This window comes from Sceloporus occidentalis, unplaced genomic scaffold (genome assembly GCF_023333645.1).
Source record: "Sceloporus occidentalis isolate IW3139 unplaced genomic scaffold, rSceOcc1.0.p SCAF_47, whole genome shotgun sequence".
In the NCBI taxonomy this organism is placed as follows: Eukaryota; Metazoa; Chordata; class Lepidosauria; order Squamata; family Phrynosomatidae; genus Sceloporus; species Sceloporus occidentalis.
Window position 1 is genome coordinate 1,901,734 of NW_028317027.1, and position 15,115 is coordinate 1,916,848.

A 15,115-nucleotide genomic window follows, 5' to 3' on the forward strand; every position below is an offset into this window, starting at 1 on the left:
AACTCCAGCACTATACATATATACACACACTGACTTTGACACTATAGTATACACACACACACTGGCATTCACTACCCCCCTCCAACTCTCACCTAGTGGAGATCAGCACTCTATGGAGTGCAGTGAGTCGAATGCTGTGCATTACATGACCGTGCTGGAAGCCGCAAAGTGATTTATAGTCACCATGGCGACCTGACACCCCAGATTTGTCAAGCCATGACATATAGTCAATGTGTATGAGGCTGTCTGAGACAACGTCCCTTAAAATACCCGATGCAGGTATGTGCAAATAAGTTTGCATCCTAAGCGTACTAAGCTTCAAAATTTGGAATTACCACATTTGCTCGATTTATAAGACGAAAATCTGAATATTCGTTTAGGGGAAAAAAGCCTGAATATAAGACCACCCTATAGGAAAAACGTTTTACTAGTAAATATTAATTCATGTAAACGATTTTTTTCATATTTAATAAAATATGATTGAGAATTTTTTTTGTTTTTATTTCCTTTTATTTGCCAACCTGCCCCCCCCCAATTATGCACGTCTGCCCCCAGAAATGCCTTATACCCCCCTATATGTCACGCTGCCTCCAAAAATGCCTTGTACCCCTCTGGCATGTAGGGTGTTAAAAGGCATATCATGGGACAGAATGGCATATAGGGGGTTAAAGGCATTTCTGGTGGCAGTGGCATAAAGGGGGTTAAAACACATATCATGAGTCTTCTATGACTGAGCACCGGAAGGTCATGTGATGCAGATGCTTGAGGTCTGATTATAAGACAACCTCGATTATAAGACGAGGAAAAAAAACCTTATAATCGAGCAAATATGGTATTGGTTTCCTGGCTATTGCCAAGTCATCACAAAATATACTAAGATGCCACGAGGATTAAGTAGATAGTCTAATGCAAGATTCCTAAAGATGACCAAAGGCGAGCAATCAGTGGAAATGTGACGCTGGTTAATAAGTTTGGTGCACCGCTTTCTGCAATTTATACTAGAGTTGTTTGTCATACATGTTTACAGGTGGCCATTATATATATATATATATATATATATATATATATAACGATTATAAGACGACCACCCAAAATCTAAATATTAATTTAGGGAAAAAAACAAAAAGCCTGAATATAAGACTACCCTATGGGGAAAGGTTTTACTAGTAAATATTCATGTAAACAATAGCTTTTATTAAATATGAAAATATGATTGAGAAAAATATATATATATTTTTTTATTTGCCAACCTGCCCCCCCAGTTATGCACATCTGCCCCCAGAAATGCCTTATACCCCCTATTTGCCACTCTGCCCCATGATGTGCCTTTTAACCCTCTATATGCCACTCTGCCTCCAGAAATGTCTTATACCCTCCTATATGCCACTCTGCCCCATGATATGCCTTTTAATCCCCTATATACCAGAGTGGCATATAGGGGTTAAAATTCATATCATGAGGCAGAGTGGCATATAGGGGGTTAAAAGGCATTTCTGTGGGTATATGTGTATATATATATATATATATATAAACTGCTAACAGCAATCACACTCCTATCAAGCCAAGGCAGCCAGTACATGCTGGAACCTGGGGATGATAGGAGTGTGAGTACAGGCTCCCTATGCCATGCTACCACCACCACCCCACTTACACATCCATGCTATCACACACACACTCATTCACAAACATTTAAATACTCATTCATTCCATTAATCACACATACTTGCTCAAAAACCCTCCCCCACCCCCTTACCTGAACTGCAGATCTCCCACTCGAAGACTTCTGCAGGGGCCCGGCTGTGCGAGCAACTTCTCTGGCCCCGCCCCCAGAGGAAGGAGAGGGGAGGCAGAGTTATGTGACACTCTTCTAGCTTCCTATTCTCCTGCTGCTCGCGACCAAAGCCCGGTAAGCAGCATGGCCCCAGCGGACACTTTGAGGTCTGATTAGAAGACGATCTCGATTATAAGACGAGGGGTATTTTTCAGAGCATTTGCTCTGGAAAAAACCTCGTCTTATAATCGAGCAAATACGGTCTATAATTTTTTTTTTTATTTTTTTTTTAGCTAAATAAGCACACATTGAAGACTTCTAAAGTCATGCACTTATAATTAATATAGATACCATGAGTATATGAATGGTTAACTATACGGTGTCTGCTTTGTGCAGACCTTGTTAATATTAGAACTTCCATCCCTAAATTTGTGATTTCATTTTGTGCCATCATAGTGTTGGCTTTTAAGCCATCCCCAAAGTATTGCTGTGATATTTTGTAAACTGATTTAAACATGCCTGCTCCTTTGCACGAAGCAGTTTTGTGCAGTTTGGGCTGAAATTGAATGCATGAATTTTGTCCTGCAATCCCAGAGATGGATATGGCCAATCCTACCAGAATATTGCAGGACTCGTAAAAAGGCATATATCAGAGTGGCCAAGCACGTGATCTTGGGATGAGTTTATTTATAGAATGGGGTGCTGGATTACTTCCATGTTTTGCATGGCTCAAGACGTTGCTAAGCTTTCTTTAAAGAGCAGATTTGCAATGTGCTCGCTATGTGAATGCCTGGGAATAAATCTGGAGCAGTAGACCTCCTTCAACATTAAAAAAAAAAAATACAACTCTTAGCACTGACTGACAGGACCCTTGCCTTTTACGTTTCTGACAGGCATCATTGGCCTTCCGTTTTCTGAAAGGTTAGACAAAGACCGAATTTGCAATGCAGTAGAAAGGTTAATCATTCCAGTACATCATGCTATATTCTTACAAATGTTTTTTGCGCAAGTTGCTATGCTTACTGTCGGTGAGCTCTAGTGTGGACTAGGTGCACAGTGTGTGTGGGGGTCTGTACAGATCCCCAGGCACATGCGTGGAAAATGCTCCCATTGATTCCAATGAGAATGCTTTCCTACCACTGTATTTTCCAACCTGTACCCCAGTTACGCACATCTGCCCCCAGGCTTGCCACACCAATATGGCACTGTGGCCCATGATATGCCTTTTAACCCTCTATATGCCACTGTGCCCCATGGTATGCCTTTTGACCCCCTATGTGCCACTCTGCCTCCAGAAATGCCTTATACCCCTATATCCCATTCTGGCATTTAGGGGGTTAAAATGCATATTATGGGGCATAGTGGCATATAGGGAGGTATAAGGCATTCCAGGAGGCAGAGTGGCATTAAGGGAGTTAAAAGTCATTGTATAGAGCACTCTGCCTCCACAAATGCCTTATACCCCTATATGCCACTCTGGCATTTAGGGGGTTAAAAGGCATATTATGGGGCAGAGTGGCATATAGGGAGGTATAAGGCATTTCAGGAGGCAGAGTGCTCTATTAAATGCCCCCTTAATGCCACTCTGCCTCCTGAAATGCCTTATACCTCCCTATATGCCACTCTGCCCCATAATATGCCTTTTAACCCCCTAAGTGCCAGAGTGGCATATAGGGGTATAAGGCATTCCAGAAATGCCCTATGCCCCCATTTAACACACACACACACACACACACACGCACGCACCGGTGCTTCCAATTTCCTGCTGTATTGCCGGGGCAGCGGGTTGACGTCTCCTTCCGCTGCAGCCGGAAGGAGGTGGAGTTGGCAGCGGGGGGTTGTCTGCGTTGGGCGCATACCTTCCCCGGCTGTCAGAGATCAGAGTTCCCGGCACCGCTGCGGGGAACTCTGATCTATGACAGTCGAGGAAGGTATGCGCGACGGACGCAGACAACCCCCGCTGCTAGCCTCACCTCCTTCCGGCTGCAGCGGACGTTGTCTACGCGGATCGCGTAGACGTCAACGCGCTACCCCGGCAATACAGCAGGAAGCACCGGTAAGTGTGTGTGTGTGGGGGGGGGGGGGGGAGACAGGAGGATCCAGGTCCCCTGCAGCGGTGCTGGGGATCTGGATCTTAGTCTCATAATCAGACCTCTATTTGAGGTCTGATTAGAGGACGACCCCGATTAGAAGACACGAGGGGTATTTTTCAGAGCATTTGCTCTGAAAAAAACCTAGTCTTATAATCGAGCAAATACGGTACTTGTATGGGTAAGGGATATATTTTTTTTCTTTTTATTTACATTTCCTCCCTGTCATCTCTTCTGTGCTGCTCACACATCAGCAGGCAGGGCACGATAGCTCCTAAGGGGCATCTTGCCACCCTTTTTTGTGGAGGTACCAGCACATCCATGGGGACCTTAAGGAACTTGCTTAGTTCTTTAATAGGCATTATTCTTTAGTGGCCTTTTATGTGAACAAGGAATATTGAATAAAAATCAGTTTACTGTTTTACTTTGTTGAAACATTTATAAGACCCAACTTAGCATGGAGCCATTGAGGGGTGTAGCTTTTTGCACGTACGTCAATGTTGAACTCATTAAACATTACTAAAATTCTCTTGGATTTTTTTTTTTACATTTTATAGGTGCCAAAGTACTTTATGAATTTACCCAGAAACACTGTATTGTTATAAATTATCATCACAAAAACTGAGATTTTTGCCAAATCTCTATATACCTTCATGGTTGAGAAACCACTATGTAGTACTGTTGTGCCTCTTCTAACTTGTTAATCATTTTGCTAAATATTTTAGTTTCAGACATTACAATTGTTCAAGGTAAACTTTTATAGGCATAGATGCAGTTCGCGAAGCTTAACTCTTCACTAAATGGTTTTGTCCGCCTATAGAAGTAATAGTCACCCCAACTATGGTTGTTGTTATTGTTCATTGTACTTGAATTATGTTATTGCGTTGATCTTAAGTGTGGTACTGTACTAATACTGCTTTACTAATAATGTGAATGAGCTTTGTATATAAAAGCCCTACTAATCCACATGCCTGTCTGGATGTTTGGTACAGGAAGCGAGCAGCTGCAAAGCATCTAATAGAACGCTACTACCACCAGTTAACTGAGGGTTGTGGAAATGATACCTGCACGAATGAGTTTTGTGCTTCCTGTCCTACTTTTCTTCGTATGGATAACAATGCAGCAGCCATTAAGGCCCTCGACTTATATAAGGTTAATGCAAAACTCTGTGATCCTCATCCCTCCAAGAAAGGAACAAGTGCATCATATCTAGAGAACAACTCAAAAAGTGCTCATAACAACTCGTGTACGGAAAGAAAGATGAACAAGAAAGAAATACATGGACCCAGGGATGACTTCAAAGGTAATGTCTTTTAAATTTCATAACAAAGAGAACAAGTTAATTCATTGAGACATGTATTATATTTCCCAAAGCTCATGACATGATTATAGCTTGGCTAATTATGGACATGCTAGGCTAACATTTATGAAAGGAGCAGTCATTTAAAAATATTTTATATAAGTCTATCTCTGCAGACTACCTGTGCTCTGTTGAATAAACCCACATTGACCCTACTTCCATTTTTTTTTTTACTTCCTTTAGAATGATTCATAAACTCTTTCCAGTCCAGTTTTGAGGATTGCTCCTACTTATTCCCATGATTTAAAGACCATGCCACATTCATTGTGATATTAATAACTCTATTGTGTTCTAAAGTACTTATAGAACAGCAGCGCATCGTAGCTATGCCTACTATGGTTAATTTGCAGATCTTTCAACCGTTTTACCTTTTACCATGAGTAGTTCTGTCCTTTTCCAATTTTCAAGTTCAGACACTTTGTTTTTTCATTGGCTTTTTGCTTAGTTATAACCCTAAAAGTCATTTTTAATTAAATGTCTATTGGAGACCCCATACATTTCTTACTGTGTTATGACCACCAGTGCTAGTAGTTATTTTATTATGACCTCCAGTAGTGGTTGGCATCTGGTGCCTCTGTATTAATAAGTAACTACTTCTACTTGGTTTGTTTCAGATGTGACGTTCCTGTCGGAAGAAAAGGTGTATGAAATTCTTGAATTATGTAGAGAAAGAGAGGATTACTCGCCTCTCATTCGAGTGATTGGGAGAGTTTTTTCCAGTGCGGAAGCATTGGTTCAGAGCTTCCGAAAAGCTAAACAGCATACGAAGGAAGAGTTGAAATCCTTACAAGAAAAGGATGAAGACAAGGATGAGGACGAGAAAGAGAAAGCAGCTTCCTCTGGTGCTGCTATGGAAGATGACTCTGGAGCATCATCTTCTAGGTTAAGTGATAATTCACAAGGAGATAACAACATACAAAAGCTGGGCCCAGAAGAGGTCACCCTAGATATTGAAGCAGTTAGACGGGTCTACCACAGGTTACTTTCTAATGAGAAAATAGAGTCTGCTTTTCTCAATGCACTTGTCTACCTGTCCCCCAATGTGGAATGTGACTTGACTTATCATAATGTTTATTCAAGGGATCCCAACTATCTCAACTTGTTCATTATAGTCATGGAGAATGGTAATCTCCATAGCCCTGAGTACCTCGAAATGGCTCTACCATTGTTCTGCAAAGCTATGAGTAAATTGCCACTGGCAGCACAGGCCAAGTTGATCCGACTCTGGGCGAAGTATAATGCTGAGCAGATTCGCCGAATGATGGAAACATTTCAGCAGCTGATAACTTACAAAGTTATAAGTAATGAGTTCAACAGTCGCAATTTAGTTAATGATGATGACGCTATTGTTGCGGCGTCAAAATGCTTAAAAATGGTTTACTATGCAAATGTAGTTGGAGGAGAGATTGAAACTGACTACAATGAAGATGAAGACGAGGAGCCTATCCCAGAATCCAGTGAATTAACTCTTCAGGAGCTGCTAGGAGAAGAACGAAGGAATAAGAAAGGTCCCCGAGTAGACCCCATTGAAACAGAACTTGGTGTCAAAACTATTGATTGCAGGAAACCGCTCATCCCTTTTGAAGAATTTGTTAATGAACCACTAAATGATGTTCTTGAAATGGACAAAGACTATACTTTCTTTAAAGTAGAAACTGAAAATAAATTCTCTTTTATGACCTGCCCTTTTATCCTGAATGCAGTAACAAAGAACCTGGGTCTTTATTACGACAACAGGATCCGCATGTACAGCGAGAGAAGAATCACGGTTCTTTACAGCCTAGTGCAAGGACAGCAATTAAACCCTTACTTGAGGCTCAAGGTCCGAAGAGATCACATCATAGACGATGCTCTTGTTAGGGTAAGTCAATATAGTTCTCATGCACTAGGTAATAGTTTTTATTTCAATAAAACGTTTTCATATCTAGAAGCTGCCATTTTCCTTTTAAGCTTCAAAGGTTCTGTTCACTTAGACAAAACATTAATTGCAGTATCCTAAGAACATAAGTCTTAGAAGATGTATCATTTTATTTGTAACTCTGAAGGTTTATTCATATGAAATAACTTTCAGAAACCCTTAAGGAATTCTTGTATTTTCTTTAAAGTACAAGGCTTAATCTCAAAATTTTTACCCCCGTTTATCAGCCTATCAATGCCTGCTTTTTTGACATTCCAACTTTGTAGTGGTTAAAAAAATAAGAATACATCTGATAAAATGAGGATGGATTAAGGAAAATCTTATGGATTAAGGGATCCTGAAAATTAACAACTAATTGAAGTATGATGGTTATATAACTGATGTTGTGAGTCAAACATGTTACAGATAATTGCATCAGTTTGGCTTATTCCATGTAATTTAGTGTGTATTAGTGTTTTTTTTAACCTTAAAGTACCATACCCCTTCTTTGCTTTAGAACAAATATGATTGTATGAAATTTGCATGATGCACATTTGGCCAAGTTCTTCTGGTGGATGCTAGATGAACACTTTCATAGGGGGAGTTAAGAAGAACATTTGTCACCTACATCTGAGAAGTGTGGTTGCTCAGAGATATTTGAATGTTGTGCACAGCCCGTAAAACAGAGTGTGGGTCACATTAAACAATTTGTGTGTTCAGTCTCACTGGTGCTAAATCAAGACCTTCTTTGAGTTACCCAACACATAGGGAAAATTGTAGTACCCGAGCTGGATAACTTTCACCAGAGCACACATGAAATACTGTCTGAGGATCCAAGAGACCCAAGTGAGTCTCTTCTTCAATACGAGCTGAGCTTCTTTCAAGTAATATTTAGTTAGTGTCAGGGAATAAAATGTTTGTGAACTGTGAATTTATATTTGAGAACGAGGATAAGAGTATTGGAGGTGGATATTTAGAACAGTACAGTTTCCATGGTATGTTTCATTTTTAAATGACTTGATGGTATTGAGGTTGTTTTTAAAACTACAGTCAAAGTCTACAGGTTTAAATCCTAAAGATGGTATATTTGTCTGTTGGGACATTGTAGGGCTTCTATGTATAATAAAATAGAAGTGTTTGTGCTTCGCTTTTGTAGTCTCATTTAGTTCAGATAACTGTGGTAGATGTTCTACTTATTCATTGGACCCCTTAAGATGATAACACAACATTTTCCCCAACTGGCATGATGCTCCTGCCAGCTTAAGCTCTGCAATAACTGGTGGGTAATGGAGGATCTGATAGCAGCATGCCTGTGATCTGGTTGAACTAAATGACCTACTGTAGAAAGCTGCGCTTTTAATTAAGTGGATGTTATCAAAGTGCATCTGATGTCTTTCTGTTTAATGGCCTTTTCTTCTTTTAGCTAGAAATGATTGCCATGGAAAACCCTGCAGATCTGAAGAAACAACTATACGTTGAATTTGAGGGAGAGCAAGGGGTTGACGAAGGAGGTGTTTCTAAAGAGTTTTTCCAACTGGTTGTAGAAGAAATTTTTAACCCTGATATTGGTAAGTTTTGACCAGTAAGTTGATAAAAAATACATGAAAGCAACCTTATTCCTGTCCAGCTTTTCATATGTTCTCTTCAAAAAAGAATAAAAATATAATCAGGGAGCCATACTGCACATGTGTATTATCATATTATAATCTAAACAGCAACAAATAGGGGAAAAGAGGGTAAAGCCTAGCCTGACACCTTATCCATGTCACTCTTTGTGGTCCTTAACTGTAGGTAGTGTAAGGCAAGTCTGCCTGTTAAAGAATACGGTAAGCATTAATATTTAATATATACACTTATGTAATATGTTGACTTTGTATACATTTTTATAAAATTGACGCAAGGTTCACTAAACTGAAGACACTGGATTCATTGCTTTTAAAGTAAAAGCATTAACAGAGAACCTATTTACCTACAAGAGATCCCCTCCTCTGATTCCCTTGCGATATGTGTAGTGCCTGATTGCTTTAATTTGTGATATCTGGTACATTGAAATGGGGTTTACCATTGTGCATCTGTCAGCATAGTTCTTTTCATGGCATGTGAATTTTTTGTACAATCGTGTGAAGGCGTAAAGAATTGGTCAACTAACCGCTGAGAAAAATAAACACCTTTCTTTTATGTGATATTTTTGTAACCTGTTAAGTAGCTACATTGAATTTAGACGTACACCTCAGGTTAGTGTAATATAGTGGCCATTATCATGGCATTTGGCATCTACACAGCAGACTCCTCATTTTGCGGGAGGTTTTCATAAAATACCATTTGCCTCTGAGGTTTAAAGCCTGCTATAAACATTGTATCATCCGCTCCTTTCGACCCCAACAATCAGTATGTTTTCCGGTTTGGTCAGTTTGTGGGTTCCATCTTATTTTGTCGCTCCCGTCTGCAATGGTTTATAAATAAGGAATTTTTTTTAATCAGCAAGTACGTGGAAAATCCTGCAGTAGTAAATGATTTAAAGCATCATATGTCCTCTTTCAGGTATGTTTACCTACGATGAATCTACAAAACTTTTTTGGTTCAACCCATCATCTTTTGAGACAGAAGGACAGTTCACACTGATTGGAATTGTACTGGGCCTGGCCATTTACAACAACTGCATTCTAGACGTGCATTTTCCCATGGTGGTCTATAGAAAGTTGATGGGGAAGAAAGGGACGTTTCGTGACCTTGCAGATTCTCATCCTGTAAGTTTATTGTCAATGGTGATCTCTGCCTTCATGTCTCAAAGTTAAGAAATATCTGTTCTCATAATAAGTCCATGTTTTATGAGCTACTACAAATACTTCACAAGAAAGTAAATATGATCAATTTAAAAGATGGAGGAAACACTGGAGCAACAAAACATTTTGTTTCAGATATGTTGAGGAGCTTGTATCAAGAGATATTCTCTAAGCCAGTGAAGATTTACAATGTTTTCTTTTTATTTTGCGTGTTCTTTAAGTATTGATATAAGCAAAGACCTTTCCTTGCAGGTTCTGTTTCAGAGTTTAAAAGAACTTTCGGAATACGAAGGCAGTGTTGAAGATGATATGATGATCACGTTCCAGATCTCTCACACAGATCTTTTCGGGAATCCTTTAGTTTACGACCTTAAGGAAAATGGTGATAAAATCCCTATTACAAATGAGAACAGGAAGGTACGCAGAAATTAAAAATAATTCCTGTTTTTGTAACATACACAAAAATCATCTAGACTATAAATCCTGTACATACAGAGCTATTGCACTATGCATATTACCATGAGTAATAGTTATTGTATGGGACCCTGTCCCTCCATCCCTGATTAATTAAAGGTCTATTTTGCATTGAGCCCAAATCATTTCACTGAATCCAAATTGGGTCACACATTCTTTTGGAACTAGACTGTTGCTTTTACATTGCCTTTGCCTTACCATTTATTAAGAGAGAGTGCGCTGTAATGCTGGGGTCCTCTGGGGGTTTCACAAAGCCCATCTAGCGTTAAACTGTGTCGTGGTTAGTTAACGTTAGTGTAGAGGAAAACGCTTAGAGATGCCATGAGTACGTTTTTTGGCTTTTTTTGCCCATGAGCACTATTGTATACATTGCATTTTTAATTGCTCTGAAATATACTTTGAACCTTCTGCTCTTTTTCTCCAGGAATTTATCAATCTCTATACAGACTACATTTTAAATAAATCTGTGGATAAACAGTTCAAAGCTTTCAGAAGGGGATTTCACATGGTTACCAATGAATCGCCACTGAAGTATCTCTTTAGACCAGAGGAAATTGAACTGCTCATCTGTGGAAGCAGGGTAAGACTGGTTTATGTCAACATCTACTGAGCTTGTATCACATGTAAACGTTCATGGTGCATCTCCTCGTCTGACGTTTTAGAGAATACGCTGCTATCGTTCCGCCATGTGTCAACAGACAGCGGCCCTTCAAACTGCAAAAGCAATCATGAGAAAAATAGAACGAAAATGCCCAACGCTCCTTACAATAGTTGGTCAAAGAGTGCAAGTTTGGCTGGATTCATTCATGTTGTTATTCAGATTTGGTGAATGTGTGAAGTCCACTGCAGGTTAACGCAGAGAGGCAACTAAATTTATAGTCTGTGGCGGATTTCGCGTACATGTACCAACTTTAATCTTTAACGTACAACCACTTTCCGCCTTATGTATTACTCCAGCTTGGAGACCCTACTATTTCTAGACTATATTTATGTAAAAGTATATCTTGCAGATGTAATTTTAGTCCAACAACATGGTGCCGGTGCAGATCTATATTTTGTCAGGTTTTTGCCTGATACTAACAACCTAAATATTTGTGAAACTTTTGTTTGTAGAACTTAGACTTTCAAGCTCTAAAAGAAACAACCGAATATGATGGTGGCTACACCCGGGACTCTAATATTATCAGGTAAGTATCAGGCCTTTGTTTTTATTTGGGGGGGGGGTTTCTTGGGTTTTCTAGCTTACTCATGTATGTGGTTTTGAAAAAGGAATTCTTAATGGCAGCATGTTTCACATGCAGTTAAAACATAAAGCTTCTGACGTTGTGTCCTGATGCTGAACACAACTTCACACAGCTGGTGAATGGTTTGTATTTCTTTCCAGGATATTAACAATAAAATGGATAGGACGTATAAACCGTTCTTATAACACAGCTGTGAAGAACAGTAGTACAACCTGAATAGCCCACACATAGGCTTGACCTATTCCGTTTCATTAAAAGTAACTTAGAAACAGGAATACTGTGATGTTGAAGAGAGGGGGGAGCACCATGGTAAGAAACAACATAGTTTTCCCCACAATGGTATTTGCCCAAATGTATGACTAGGCCTTTTAGATATGTTTAGGCTTTTCTGTGGTTTGTGAAGTTTAAAGGAAACAGGAGAGACATTTTAGAACAATAGACCATAGTGTAAAACTAGAGTCAGAGTTTTATATGTATTGGAAGGATGTTTTACTTTGAGAGGGTGGCAGATAAATGGGACATCACCTCAGAAATATTGGAGGCCAACACAGTAAGGGAATTTAAACATGCATGGGATTGGCGTAACGCTATCCTGAATCTAAGACAAGATCAAAAATTGATTAAAATCTGAGAATCAGGAAAAATGGGCAAATCAAATAGAGAGAATTTGCTGAAAATAGTCCTTTCGACTTGCCGAGATTGGTCGAAAGGACTATTTTACTTTAGAGCTCCGGTTGGTTGTTCTCTGGCATTATCCTCATGCTTCCTGTCATTGGAGTTGTTTCTATGGTCTTGCTCATGCAGGTGTTCTTTCTCCTTGGTGTTTGTTCTTATCTTTCTCATTGCTTTACTGGTTTCTTGGCACGGAAATAGTGTCTTGGCGATACTTGGAATAGTGTCACAGAAATAGTATTTGTGCACAGCACTTGCTTGATCTTGGAGCGATGTCCACTAGAGAGTACCGTATTTGCTCGATTATAAGACGACCCCCCAAAATCTGAATATTAACTTATGAAAAAAGAGCCTGAATATAAGACGACCCTGTAGGAAAAAAGTTTTACCAGTAAATGTTAGTTCATGTAAACTATGTGAACAATTGTTTAATAAAAGCTATGATATTTTGTTTTTATTTCCTTTTTTGTTTTTTTCAACTTGCCCCCCCCAGTTATGCACATCTGCCCCCAGGCTTGCCACTCTGCCCCAGAAATGCCTTATACCCCATATATGCCACTGTGCCCCATGGTATGCTTTTTAACCCTCTATATGCCACTGTGCCCCATGATATGCCTTTTGATCCCCTATGTGCCACTCTGCCTCCAGAAATGCCTTATACCCCTATATGCCACTCTGGCATTTAGGGGGTTAAAAGGCATATTATGGGGCAGAGTGGCATATAGGGAGGTAAAAGGCATTTCAGGAGGCAGAGTGGCATTAAAGGGGTTAAAAGGCATTTCACAGAGCACTCTGCCTCCAGAAATGCCTTACACCCCCCATTTAACACTCCCCCTCCCTCTGGGGGGGGGCATAACACAGGAGGATCCAGGTCCCCCTGTGAATCGCGTAGAGCTCTACACACAGCCCGGACTAAGCACCGGGGACTCAGAAGCACCGGTAAGTTTGGGGGGGGGGGGGTTAACACAGGAGGATCCAGGTCCCCTGCATCGCTGTGGGGGATCTGGATCTTAGTCTCATAATCATACCTATTTGAGGTCTGATTATAAGATGACCCTGATTATAAGACGAGGGGTATTTTTCAGAGCATTTGCTCTGAAAAAAAACCTCGTCTTATAATGGAGCAAATACGGTATATAAAGATCTGTTGCAAGGTTTTTGGGTTTTTTTTATGGAAAGCTCCTCTTGAACATCTGACTGCATGTTCCTGTCGAACCAATTCTGTACTCTCCATAGTGGGTGTTGGCTGGTGCTGACAGGGGCTTCCCCCACATTGCTAAACTATTCAAAGCTAAGTAAATTCTTGGGATATCTTTTTGAGATAATAAATCCCATTAAAATGGATAAACATGTGTCTGGTATTATGTTATTTCAGGATCTGAACTAGTTTGGTGGAAGTTTGTTTTTTTTTTTGCTTTTGTATCTTAACTTGCTATAGGAATTGAAATCACTGGTGTGGCTGATGTTTACAGACTACTATCTCCTTAAAAAGTAGTAATTTTCTGTATAACTGGCCCACCGTTTTGGTAAAAATGAAACACAAAGCTAACCAATAATAAAAACTGGTTTGAGTATTACTGATTTGCAGATCTCTTTAAAGTTCTTATATTACTCTTTTCTTGTCTTCTTCCAGGGACTTCTGGGACATTGTGAATTCATTTACTGATGAACAAAAAAGGTTGTTTTTGCAGTTTACAACAGGCACAGACAGGGCACCTGTTGGAGGGTTAGGTAAACTAAAGATGATTATAGCCAAAAATGGCCCTGACACAGACAGGTAAGACTCCATGAAAGTGTATATAGAAAGTACAATAGATAAGGCGATAGAGAAAACATTTTAAGCTTTCACTCAGAGGAAATCGGAGTAATTTGCACAAAATTTACATTGCTGTTTGTCTCTGTATCGGCTTGTCAACAAGTAAGCAAAAGAGGAGGAATTCAGCACACAAGTTGCCACTGTAGTCACCGCCAGTGGTTTTTTTTTTAAAGTTACATTTGGGTTATAATGAAAGGCATTAAAATGACCTGGTTTGGTAAAAGTCCTCTCCCTTGTATGTCTTCTTGCAGGTTACCAACATCTCATACATGCTTTAATGTCCTTCTGCTTCCGGAGTACTCAAGCAAAGAAAAACTGAAAGAGAGATTGTTAAAAGCTATCACGTACGCCAAAGGATTTGGCATGCTGTAAAGAAAAAGAAAAAAAATTAAAAAAAAAAAAAAAAAAGCTCAAAAAAGGATCGCAATAGTTGAAGTTGACGTCCCTGTTTAAAAAGGCCGTAAGATAGTGGGCTTCACCTGTGTGTGCCTCCCTTCTTGTTTGGGGACAGTGGGCTGGAACAGCAGATTTCAGCTGTTTATATGAACAAAGTTTTGTTTTTGTTTTGTTTTTTTCTCTCCTATTTTTCTTTTTTTTTTTTTTTTTTTTTATTAATTTTCCATGAGTATGTTGTACAATCTTTCACATGTGTACAGAAACATTTTCCTGAATATTTATTTTAAGGGTTAAATCACTTTGGCTTCTGTTAAATACTTCTTGACATTAAGCTTGTTTGAATACTCTCCCATGAAACATTTGTCATCCTTTAAGCAAAAAACAAAACCCAACATCAAACTGTATGCCATTTATTTATGTATTTTTCCCCATACAATTAATCAGACACTGTACTTAATATTTTCTGGGGGTTTTTTTATTTTTATTTTTTAACTGTGTTTGCTTATAAAACTTGAATTCTTGGAAAACTGTGTGAATGCGATGACTGCTGTTCTAGCCCCAAAGAGTTTCTGTGAGAAGACAATAATGTAGTCAATAAAGACAGAAGGGAAG

The 15,115-nt window shown here is 39.4% G+C and overlaps 1 protein-coding gene across 1 annotated transcript in view; it reads left to right on the forward strand.

Moving 5' to 3' along the window:
• The window catches only part of LOC149289186 (ubiquitin-protein ligase E3A-like), a 28,530-nt gene extending 14,051 nt beyond the window's left edge, over positions 1 to 14,479 (forward strand). Inside the window, exons 3-11 of the mRNA XM_089490926.1 lie at positions 4,854 to 5,164; positions 5,836 to 7,082; positions 8,542 to 8,686; positions 9,660 to 9,865; positions 10,154 to 10,318; positions 10,800 to 10,955; positions 11,489 to 11,562; positions 13,925 to 14,068; positions 14,359 to 14,479. Coding sequence (XP_089347052.1) covers positions 4,854 to 5,164; positions 5,836 to 7,082; positions 8,542 to 8,686; positions 9,660 to 9,865; positions 10,154 to 10,318; positions 10,800 to 10,955; positions 11,489 to 11,562; positions 13,925 to 14,068; positions 14,359 to 14,479 — 2,569 coding nt within the window. The remainder of the gene's footprint in view (positions 1 to 4,853; positions 5,165 to 5,835; positions 7,083 to 8,541; positions 8,687 to 9,659; positions 9,866 to 10,153; positions 10,319 to 10,799; positions 10,956 to 11,488; positions 11,563 to 13,924; positions 14,069 to 14,358) is intronic.
• Positions 14,480 to 15,115: the final 636 nt, after the last annotated feature.